Raw genomic sequence first — 11,076 nt, forward strand, 5'->3', positions numbered from 1 at the left:
TGGGTTGGTGACTGATCCTAATGGTTCAAGCCTAACCACCCTCTATTTTTAAGTTGAACGGTGAGTTATTTTATTTTATTGGATTGTAACCCTATATTTTTGTGTTGGTTGGGTTAACCCGTGAACAAAACAGATTTGTTGATTTAAAAAAAAAAAAAAAATCTAACTCAACTCAGACTTTATAGTTTTGGTTGGGTAATTTGAATTGGTCAGACTCTCCGATCATATAAACATTCCTATCATTTATTTATAGTATTTTACATTCCTATCATTTATTTATAGTATTTTGATATTTATATAAGCATCTTGAACCAAGCGCAAACAAAATAAACTTATATATAAAAATTAAATGTCTCGGAAGTGTGGTCTTAATCAAATATATTATATTTTTAGTTTCTAAATTTAAAATATGTGTCTATTTTGTCTCCTAATTTTTAAAATTATAAATTTAGTGTATAAACTTATACCTAATTAAAAGTTTAGAATTAGATATTGTTTAAATTAATATTTAAAATATTTTCTATTCTTTAAATCATTTATTAGAAAAAAAACCAATTAAATTAAACTATTTTAATTTATAATTTTTCATTATGCACCAATATTTCCATAAAATTAAAAACTCCCCCTACATTTGAATTTAATTTAGTTTTGGAGCAAAGGTTAATTAATATCCATTAATGAAGATTATAAATCCTTAATCCCTAGGTACCTGTTCTGAAAAGGGAAGAACAAAATCATTGGCCGTCTCGATTTGGTCGGCCTAATCCAAGGTTATATATTGGACGGCATGTTCTTGATTGTCGAGGTCCACTTTTGGAAGAAATCCGTCAACTTCCCATAAATGTCTCAGAATCTTCACCATCATCGTTCTCTCTGATTTTCCATTTTTACTCAGTCAACCAATGCCCCTGTACACTTCAACTTCGTCACGTTATCCTACAATGGTGAGCCATCTCCTCTGCGATTCCTCTGTTGACTTCAATAATCTTCTTAATTATCTGGATTTTACAATACTTTCTTCCTCAATTCTTCTCGAGTTCAATCTCTCTGTTTTCTTCTTCATTGCCGACAATGGAGCGCCGGAATCCGCTCCGGCTTTGGTTTACGTCAGCGGTTTTTGTTGTTTTGATGCTCTTTCCTGTAGGAGAGGCGGATCTTGCGTCGGATACGGCGGCGCTGGTGGTGCTTCAGAAAGCTATGGGCGTTCTGAGTCGGACTCGCCGTTGGAACCTTTCCGATGAGAGTCCATGTTTGTGGTTTGGCGTCACTTGCCGCGGCGGGAGGGTTGCTGAACTGCGGCTTCCTGGCGTTGGACTCGTCGGGCAACTTCCTTTAGGGTTTGGAAATTTGACTCAACTTGAAACCCTATCTCTTCGCTCTAACTTGCTTTCAGGTTCTATTCCATCTGATTTCGCAAACCTCCGCTCCCTCCGGAATCTATACTTGCATCGGAACTCGTTTTCCGGTGAGATTCCTCCGGTTCTGTTCAGTATTAAGAGTCTTGTTCGACTGAATTTGGCGCACAACAAGTTCGTCGGTTCGATTCCTTCTGGATTCGATAATCTCACGAACTTGAAGGTTCTCAACTTGGAAGAGAATCAACTCGATGGATTCATTCCTGATTTCAACCTTCCCTCTCTCACGGCTCTCAATGTTTCTTTCAATCGTCTCAACGGCTCAATCCCTACGCGGTTTTCCGATCAACCAGCCAGCGCCTTCGATGGCAACTCGCTCTGCGGGAAGCCACTGAGCCCTTGCGACGGCGAGGAGAAGAAATTATCCACAGGAGCAATCATCGGAATAGTTATCGGAAGTTTGGTTGCATTCTTGATTATAGTTCTGATTTTAATCTTTCTGTACCGAAAGACGAACAGGACTAATCGGTCAGCTGGTGCTCAGACGACTACCTCCGAGAGATTGTCGTCGGAGGTTGATAATGCCGGCGGCGGAAGCGGAGCAATTGGGAGTGAGAGGAATTTGGTGTTCTGTGGGAATGGAGAAAGAACGTTTGATTTGGAGGAACTGTTGAAAGCTTCAGCAGAGGTGCTGGGGAAGGGTTCTTTTGGATCAACTTACAAGGCAGCTCTGGATGTAGGGATGACTGTGGCGGTTAAGAGGTTGAGAGATGTCAAAGTTTCAGAGAAGGAATTCAAGGAGAAGATTGAAAGCTTGGGGATGATGAACCATCAGAACTTGGTTTCCATTAATGGTTACTATTATGGCGGAGATGAGAAGCTGCTGCTGTGTGATTATGTCTCCATGGGAAGCTTATCTGTGCATTTACATGGTGAGCTTCTTTCTTCCATTTTAGAGTTTTGATGAATTTTTTTGAGTAATTTGTGATTTATAGAGGATGGAATTGTGCTGCCTAAACTCTATATATAGGAGTAGTTTGCACGGTTTTTGTAACAATTCAAGCCCAACGTGAGTAGATATTGTCCTCCTTAGGAAAGTTTTGAAACGCGCCTAGTAGTAAGAGGTTTACACATCCTTATAATGAATGTTTCATTCTACTCTCTAACCGAGAGAGGACAATATGTGCTAGCAGTGAGCTTAGGCTGTTACAAATGGTATCAGAGCCAATCACCAGAGATGGTGCAAGGTGTCACAATCCGAAGTGTGGTTGTGCCCCGAAGTAAGTCATCATGGACGATGACTAGTTTAAGTGGGAGAGAATGTCACAACCCAACAATGGTTGTTCCTCCAAGTATGTCATCGAGGACGATGACTAGTTTAAGTGGGGGGGAGAATGTCACAACCTACTCTGGTCACATCATGACACTCGTCTAGGCCCTTGCGTGGCTGGATGGGTGCCACTCGAGGGTCGCCGCTTCTCTTATCACAACGTAAGGTTCCCAACCTACTCTCTTCATAGTTAGGTTGTGGCATTCTCCCTGACTTAAACTAGTCATCGTCCTCGATGACATACTTGGGGGCACAACCATTGTTGGGTCCCAAGGCACTGCTCAGAGTAGAGCTAGACCCTTTCCATAATAGACACGTTTTAAAACTGTGAAACTAATGATGATACGTAATGGGTCAAAGCGTATAATATTTACTAGCGGTAGACTTGGACTGGAACAGCAGAAATGAGTTCATATGACTGAAGCAATGACTGAAACCGAAGTTTAAGAGTGTGATTGTAACAGCGATTTAGATGGTTTTTGTATTTCTGCTATTATCTTTTGTTGCCTCTGGTTAAGAATTTGTTTATAACAATCACATGTTGTGCCTCTGAATGAGTGTTGTCTATATGGTTATCTTTATGGTTTCAGGCAACAAAAGTCCGGGCAGGACTCCATTGAAATGGGAAGCAAGGGCGGGCATTGCGCTCGCAGCCGCTCGGGGGATAACATATCTACATTCTCGACGACCTCCGACCTCCCATGGCAATATAAAGTCTTCAAACATTCTCCTCAATCGATCCCGGACAGCTTGTGTTTCCGACTTCGGCCTCATTCAAATTGCAAGTCCTACATCCACTCCAAACCATATTGCAACCTACCGTGCCCCCGAGGTCACCGATCCTCGAAAAGTATCCTTAAAAGCAGATGTTTACAGTTTCGGTGTAGTAATTTTAGAGCTTCTAACAGGGAAGGCTCTGAACTCGCCAATGCTCAATGACGATGGCATAGACCTCCCACGATGGGTGCACTCGAAGATCGAAGAGAAGAAAACGGCCGAAGTGTTCGACGAGGAGCTGTTAGAATACAAGAATGGCTTGGATGAAATGGTTCAACTTCTACATCTTGCCATGTTGTGTACAGCACCACACCCGGATAGTCGTCCATCGATGGCGAAGGTGACGAGTCGAATCGATGAAATATATCATTCGATCTTACTGAAAGAACAAGACACGAGCAACGATAAGTTTTATGACGTGGATAGTACTGTTTCTCAGCAATTTTACTCGGCTGATTCAATCATGGTTCCACCTTCAATCTAGCAAGCTTTTCTCTGGTGATTCAAAGGAGGAATGCTGACAGATTATAGAACTAATTGAACATAAAATTGTTTGTTGATTCTTTGGATTTGGATTTTTCCATAAGATTTTTACATGTTCCTTCTAAATTTAGCTTTGGGATTGTGTGTAATTAAAACTAAGTTGCTCGTTGTATTTCAAATACTCATTATGTAACCGTTTAAGCCTACCGCTAATAAATATTGTCTGCTTTGGCTCGTTACGTACCGTCATCAGCTTCACCGTTTTAAAACGCATTTGCTATAAAGAGATTTTCACACCGTTAAAATGAATGTTTTGTTCCCTTCTCCGACCAATGTGGGATCTCACAATCAACGGTTGGTCTGGACTGTTACAAATGATATCATGCGGCCCCAAAGGGGGGTGGATTGTGAGATCCCACGTCGATTAGAAAGAAAAACGAAGCAATCCTTATAAGGGTCCCTTCCCGATAGTTATATGCAGTAAGTAGTAGTTACTGTGTTTTTGCTCCTATTCCCATATAACACAAATTTAAATTTCTCAAATCTTGCTTTCAAACTCTCTTTCGAAATTTCTCTCCCCCCGTTTTCTAAAACTTTCTTCTTGAACCGGCCAGAAGCTCGAACATACGTCGTTTGCCTGTAGGCGACGCAATAAGGAATAGGCTTAACTCACTTGTTGCTGGAAAGTGAGTGTCGTACAATCGCAAGTCCACTGCCATCAAAGTCATAGGCTTAACTCACTTGTTCTATTGTGAGTGGATTGTGGATCCCACATCGATTAGAAAGGGAAACGAAACAATCCTTATAAGGGTGTGAAAACATCTCTCTACCAAACACGTTTTAAAATCGTGAGGTAAACGACAACACTAATGAACCGAAGCGAATAATATCTATTACCAGTGTTCTTAGACCGTTACACACCAACGGTGTGTTATTTTGACTTTATGGTTGACCTTTTTAAGCTTTGTTTCAATATAAAATAAAATAAAATGTAATTTCGGACAATTGAACCTTATAACAGATAAAAGAACAAAAGGCCTTGGACACGTAATGGATCTTCAAACAAAATGCAAACAAGTTTGAACCCTTGTTTCAGTCAGAATGAATCTCCGGGACATTGACTTCCGCCAACAGTGGACTCTTAAGGCTCGCCGCACATATTCTACATTATAGTCTGCAACTAATTACTAATTCAGCTGCCAACTCATAATTGGCGAATTCGTAGGTTCAATTCCTACTGGATGCACACCAATGGGACCCTACAATAAGTAAGTCTATTGGAATTGACTCTCTATCGATGGAATCTCATCAGCCAGACATATTGGTGTGGTATATTCATTACGAACAGATCATAACATATGAACAGTCAGAACGAACTAGCATTCTTATTGAGACTCGAACTCATAGGGAAGCAAATTGTGATGAGCTGGTTTAAGTGCAAATAATTTAGTTACAACATGGCTAACCACTTTCTATTTTCTATAATTAATTATAATTTTCAAGCTTTTAATTATAATTTTAGGGCCAAATCAATGGTTGAAGCATGATTATTCTAATATCAATTTTGAGGATTTATTCTTATTTATTAATGGAAAGCAACGGTTTTACCGGTTACGCCAACTAATCCTTTATTGTTTTCCTACATTAAACTCATAAATACCTTTATTGTCTGTCATAGTTTAGCGAATATTTTACGTGGGTCCGCTTGGACTATAATATGAATGAGTGTGGAAAACTCTTCTTAGTAGATGAGACTAACGACCATACGTAACGAGTTAAAACGGACAATATCTACTGATACTGGGCTTAGGCTGTTACAAATAGTATCAGAGTGAGACACAGGGTGATGTGGTGCGCCAGCTATTCTTTTATGAATATGTGACGGGACAAATAATTCATGAATGCAGTGAAACAAGCGAGTGAAGTATCCACGTTTCTTCTCACGTTTCTTTAAGACTTCATTCTCACGGTCTCACTGCCTCTCGTGTTCTTTGTCGTCCTTAATTCATACACCTTTTTATTCTTCCATCGATTAACCCAAATTCTCTATTTTCGTCCGTCCTGTGTGGGGGTACCATTAACGTCTGACTTAATATCTTGTAGCACTATCACGACTAAATTCCTCTGTGGAGTTGCACGTTAATTAATTAAGAGAAAAATCGTGGGTATATATAAGTGGGAGAATATTTTTATTGGTATGAACGTGGAGAGTCGTTATTCCAATAAAAAATTAAAAATTTCTTCATAAAATTAAATTAACATTAAACATGATTAATGCATAAATTCCAATAAAAATCTTATAAAAATTTGATTAATTATTATTAGATAATTTCTACATTCATCAATTTTATAATAATATTTTCAAAATTATTATTCCATTTAGAGCTCGTATTGCACGTGGCTGACACGTGAGGGATGATGTAGGAGAAGAGTCTAGAAAACAGTGGCAGATAAAATGATCGAAGGTCGGAAGGCTCTGGAGATCGTTTCAGTTTCCAGAGATTTTTAGTTTCGATCAGTTCCGTATATAAATACAATTTTGCCGCAGCTGCCGTCTGTGGAACTTCAATTCCTTAGGCTTGCTTTCAATGGCGAATGATCTCTTTGGATATCCTCTTCGGCGCTTCTTCTGGAGCCCGGCCGTGTTCCGGGGACCGTCCGGTACCATTGCGCTCATGGATTGGCTCGAAACATCCAATGCTCACATCTTCAAGGTTGACGTTCCAGGTAACTTTTTATTATTCTTTTTACTTTTCATTTCCGCTTGGCTTTGAATGCTGATTTGCGCAATACGGCCTTGATTTGAGATGTGTGAAAGTTATGCCTCTGATGTCTATGCGGAATGGACGTTCTCTAGGTTTTGTGGATTTTTTGTTCGTGTTGTTTTTTCTTTTGTTTGAGTTCTTTTCTTTTTCTTGGATTATTGACTTGTTTGGTTCATTCGGAGTGATTATAAACAACTTATTTACTCGGTTCAGTTGGAGGAATTGTTTTATTGTTTGGAGTTTAGATTCAATGTGCAATCAATCTTTTAGTTCAATGAGTTTGAACAGTGCTTCCGGTTTTGGATGATTGAATCGTCGTCGCCTATGAAACTTGTTGAAAATCAATGAAAATTAAACACTGTTCGAGTTTAGACAAACATAGTACTTAATCGAGTGTTTATATATTTGGTTTCTTAAGGTGGATTAAATTTTAGTACATAGAAGAGAAAATCTCTGCAACGCTGGTACATATTTCTCCTGTTCAGCATTCCACACCTCATAAGATGAAATGTTGTGGCAAGTAACGGATGAATGGATGGATGAGCGTAGTACTTGAAAGTTTTCCTTGTACGTCTGAAGCTAGTATGTAGATCCTAGAGGGAAGAACAAAAAGAAAAATGAAAATCTGGAGAAAGTGACCAACTAAAATCAGTATTCTTGATAAAATATGTGAGAAGAAAAATCAGTAAGTGTTCATAGGGAACGAGTTCATAAGTTTTTGCGGGAGATTGTGCAAGCTTAACTCGAACATTTACAGACATCTCTTCACAAAATACATGTTTAGTTCATCACTCTCTTAAATTCTCTCTGTTTTTCTCCTCCATGCGTTAGCTAATTTGAAATCTGCACAGGGTTCAGCAAGGACGAGATAACAGTACAGGTTGACGAGGCGAATGTTCTACACATTCAAGGAACGAGTGGTAAGGAGGAAGCTCATGGAAAGGAGGCAATCTGGCATTTGGCGGAAAGACAAACAGGGAAGAGGGGATTTTCCAGGGAGATTGAACTGCCAGAAAACGTTAAGTTGGATAAAATCAAGGCGCAGGTTGAAGATGGGCTCCTCACCATTGTCGTCCCCAAAGATACAGCCCCAAGGCCATCAAAGGTCAGGAATATCAACATTACGAGCAAGCTTTGAGATCTGAAACTTGCAGGAATTCAACAATTTGCTGAATAATGCATTGATGATGTGTTGTTGTATCTGTCTGTTCATAAATAATGGGACGTTTTTTCCTATTGTGTTAGAGGTACACTTTTTCGACAAATATATGATATAAAATATTCCTGATAATTGTTTTGAACATTTTTGTTTGATTTTTATAAATGTTTTTTTAAATTTTTATTATATTTCTTAGTTACTATTTTATTAAATAAATTATTAATTATTAAAATATTAGAATCAATATTGCCTTGAGCAAACCTCACTCCAATCATAATATTTTAAATACAAAATTTATTTGAGTTTAGAACCAATAAAGCAAAATTGCTTATAGAAGAAAATGTAAGTGTTTTAATTCCAAACTAATTAAATAATTTTTTTAAAAAAGAAATGCACTTTGAAATTATTTTTTTTTTCAACAATTCCAAACATGTCCCAACCAAGTTGACGTACAAAATCAAATATCATTTAGGTATATAAAAAAAAGAACAGAATTTGTAAATAAAACAATAAAAATCTATTGGGTGTGGAGGCAACAATGGAGGGAAGGCCAACAACAAAAGAATTACATTGATTTGACAATTACAAACAATCATTTGAAAAAACGAGAGGGGAAAAATGCAACATAAACAAAATTATAAAAAAAAAAAAAAAAAAAAAAAAAAGGAGCAGCCCAGCAGCGATTCAGCAAGTTGAAGCCAAGGAAGAAGAATTTGCAACTGCTATTGCAATTTATCAGTTGCAATCTGCAGATTGAAGCTGAAACAACAGAATTAACCTCAGCAAGAAGAAGATGAAGAAGAAGATGAAGAAGAAGATGAAGAAGATGAAGAAGAAGAAGAGAGAAATGGTGTCTTGCCTTTTTCAAATTCGTTTCTGGGGCTTCGAGCTTTATGTTCTCCTTCTTGCCATGGAGGTTGGATTCCCGTCGAATAGTTCATCTATGTAGGTTTCTATGTCTTCAGGCTGAAGCTTAATGTATTTCTCTGTTTGTCTCCCCGGATCCAAGTACTGCGAAAACCTAGCCAGGAATGATCTGTACGCCGGAATCATCACCGCCGATATTGATACTCGGAGCTCCGACTGAAGCTGTTCGTCGCTTATGATCCACGAGCTCTGTGTTTTGTGAATCTCTTCGAACAGGGCGTTGAATCCTTTAAACCTCTCCTTCAGCACTGGCTTATTCACTTTCCCGTGCCAGGTCAAGCCCTCGTGGTTCAAATAACCCAATAATTTCCCCCACGTCTCTCTCTGGTAGTTCTTGTGGTATTGACGAAGATCCGAAGATCTCTTCCTGTACCACGTATCGCCTACCAGTTCGTGGATATCTGGAGATCCTTTGATCTTCTGCAAGATGTATCGACCGTTGTTCATCATGAAAATCGAACTCAGTGCTATGTCTCTGTATAGCTTTGATTTTGCTTCCAGATTTGAGTCCAGGAGCTCCATTACACGCATCAGTTCCACGGAGAATGGTGATTGATTGTCAGAGTTAGGGTTGTAAGTCGGTGCTTGTTCGCCTTCGTAACGTGGTCGACTTGTTGAATCGGCTCGCTCGATCTTTGCGTGTTCTTTGAATATCTGTTCCAGTGTGGTTCTGTACTCGCAAGCGTATTTCAAGTAGTTAATGGTGTATCGAGCCAATGGATGAACGGCGCCGCCTGGTACCGGGATTTTTCCGGTGTCCGCTCTGATCGAGTTTTCGAGATCGCAAAATATGCATATCGCCGCTTCGCCTAGACGAGTTCGAGTGGTTGCGATCTCTGTTCTGAGCTCCTCGGCGTATTCTTCTGGAAATAAGCTTTCCATTTTTGGGAGCATATCGCGAAGAGCTTCGTACATATCAAGAAGCTTGAACAACTTCTCGGCGGAGCGTTTCGTCATTGCAACACCTTCTGAGAAATTTAGCAGTTGAATCACAATGCCGTGAGTTAGGTTGTTGAACAGATTGGCGGAAATCTTAGGATGCGCTGAAAATATAGATTCGGCGAGATTCCGTTCGCCAGAGAACAAAACGATGGCGCATTGCTCGAAGGTTCTGATCCATGTGCCGATCTCACACTCCATTGATTCCCAGCTCATCTTCTGGATATCATCGATGCTGTGTTTCTCGAACCCTAGGTTCAACAAGGCCTCTTCGAATTTGTTTCTTCTCGCAACGATGTAGACATGGTAGCATTCCGATTCGTATCCCCCGGAAATCATTTGATTGGCGATTTTTTTCAAATAGCTCAAGATCTCGTTGGAGTAAACTGGAATCTGTTGATGATCGGGTTCAGCTTCTGGTACTGCACAACGATCTCCTTTCGTATCGTCAACATCCACATCTCTATTTTTGGATTCCTCGAGAAAGAACCTGAACTCTTCTTCTAAATAAGAAATCGCTCGCTGTTGAGTACTCCCTATGCGATTGATCAACGAATTCTTCTCCTCTTCCAATTTCATTTCGTGAATCGCAGTGTTCAGCTTCGATATCCGATCAACCGCTTCGAGAAACGACGACTCATCCTCCGGCACTCGACACTGTTTCTCCTTCGCATTCGATTCCGCGTTATTGTATTGCTCAATCTTCGCATCCACAAGATCCAAGAATTTGTCAATAAAGTGCGGAATCTCAACAGCGGAATCTTCCTCTCGATCACGAGAACCGTGAGGAGTTAACAGAAACTGATCGACATCCGCAAGAATCGTATGGAGATTATACTGAAGATCCGGTTCATCCTCCTTCTTTTCCTCCTCATCCTCCTCCTTTTCCTTCTCCTCCTCCTCCTTTTGCGTCTCCTCCTCCTCCTTCTCCTGAGTCTCCAATTTCTCTGCAGATTTTACATCGTCGTCGGTTCCTACAGCAGCATCAGGATCAGGAACAGTAACATCGGCATCATCAGCGCCGTCCAATCGGGGGGCGTCATCATTGGTAGTGAAGCTAGTGGTCTTTTGAAGAATGTGTTGATTCTCAGGCAGGTTCTTGTCCATCTCCATTGTCGTTGAACGTAGAACTTGGAAGAACGAAGAAAAATCGGAGAGATTCAAGAAAAGAGGTGGGAATTGTGAAGAAAATTGTCCATGCTATGGAAATTTTGTTTTTGTTTGATCATCTGGAGTGTGTGTGTGTGTTCTTTTTTTTTTTTTTTTTTTTTTTTTTTTTGGACTTTTGTGGTGGGATTTGAAATGGTCGTTATGAAGGAGAGGCGAGAGAGCGGGAGTTTA

General features: G+C 39.8%; 2 protein-coding genes and 1 pseudogene across 3 annotated transcripts; 2 read left to right on the forward strand and 1 right to left on the reverse strand.

Moving 5' to 3' along the window:
- Positions 1–750: 750 nt before the first annotated feature.
- On the forward strand, positions 751–4,180 carry LOC111808246 (putative inactive receptor kinase At3g02880). Of its 2 annotated transcripts, XM_087129579.1 has the most exons (3): positions 753–944; positions 1,145–2,287; positions 3,276–4,180. In XM_087129579.1, the coding sequence occupies exons 2-3, from the start codon at positions 1,198–1,200 to the stop codon at positions 3,944–3,946; spliced, it is 1,761 nt and encodes a 586-aa protein (XP_086985705.1). In that variant the 5' UTR covers positions 753–944; positions 1,145–1,197; the 3' UTR covers positions 3,947–4,180. The 2 variants fall into 2 exon arrangements, with proteins under 2 accessions (XP_023549881.2, XP_086985705.1); XM_023694113.2 differs by having other exon boundaries at positions 751–2,287.
- Positions 4,181–6,417: 2,237 nt separating this feature from the next.
- Positions 6,418–8,013, forward strand: LOC111808913 (15.7 kDa heat shock protein, peroxisomal). Its single transcript, XM_023695151.2, has 2 exons — positions 6,418–6,672; positions 7,562–8,013. Exons 1-2 carry the CDS (start codon positions 6,534–6,536, stop codon positions 7,846–7,848), a joined length of 426 nt encoding a protein of 141 aa, XP_023550919.2. The 5' UTR covers positions 6,418–6,533; the 3' UTR covers positions 7,849–8,013.
- A 747-nt stretch (positions 8,014–8,760) lies between these two features.
- Positions 8,761–10,848, reverse strand: LOC111809085 (exocyst complex component EXO70C2 pseudogene; annotated as a pseudogene).
- Positions 10,849–11,076: the final 228 nt, after the last annotated feature.

This window comes from Cucurbita pepo, chromosome 13, assembly GCF_057944985.1.
Source record: "Cucurbita pepo subsp. pepo isolate OVF chromosome 13, ASM5794498v1, whole genome shotgun sequence".
In the NCBI taxonomy this organism is placed as follows: domain Eukaryota; kingdom Viridiplantae; phylum Streptophyta; class Magnoliopsida; order Cucurbitales; family Cucurbitaceae; genus Cucurbita; species Cucurbita pepo.

Excerpts from the sequence above, each read along its gene's own strand:
- LOC111808246 (XM_023694113.2), top strand. The coding sequence starts at position 1,072 with ATGGAGCGCCGGAATCCGCTCCGGCTTTGGTTTACGTCAGCGGTTTTT. Across the intron at positions 2,288-3,275 it reads CTTATCTGTGCATTTACATG|GCAACAAAAGTCCGGGCAGG; the intron begins GTGAGCTTCTTT and ends TTATGGTTTCAG.
- LOC111808913 (XM_023695151.2), top strand. The coding sequence starts at position 6,534 with ATGGCGAATGATCTCTTTGGATATCCTCTTCGGCGCTTCTTCTGGAGC. Across the intron at positions 6,673-7,561 it reads CTTCAAGGTTGACGTTCCAG|GGTTCAGCAAGGACGAGATA; the intron begins GTAACTTTTTAT and ends AAATCTGCACAG.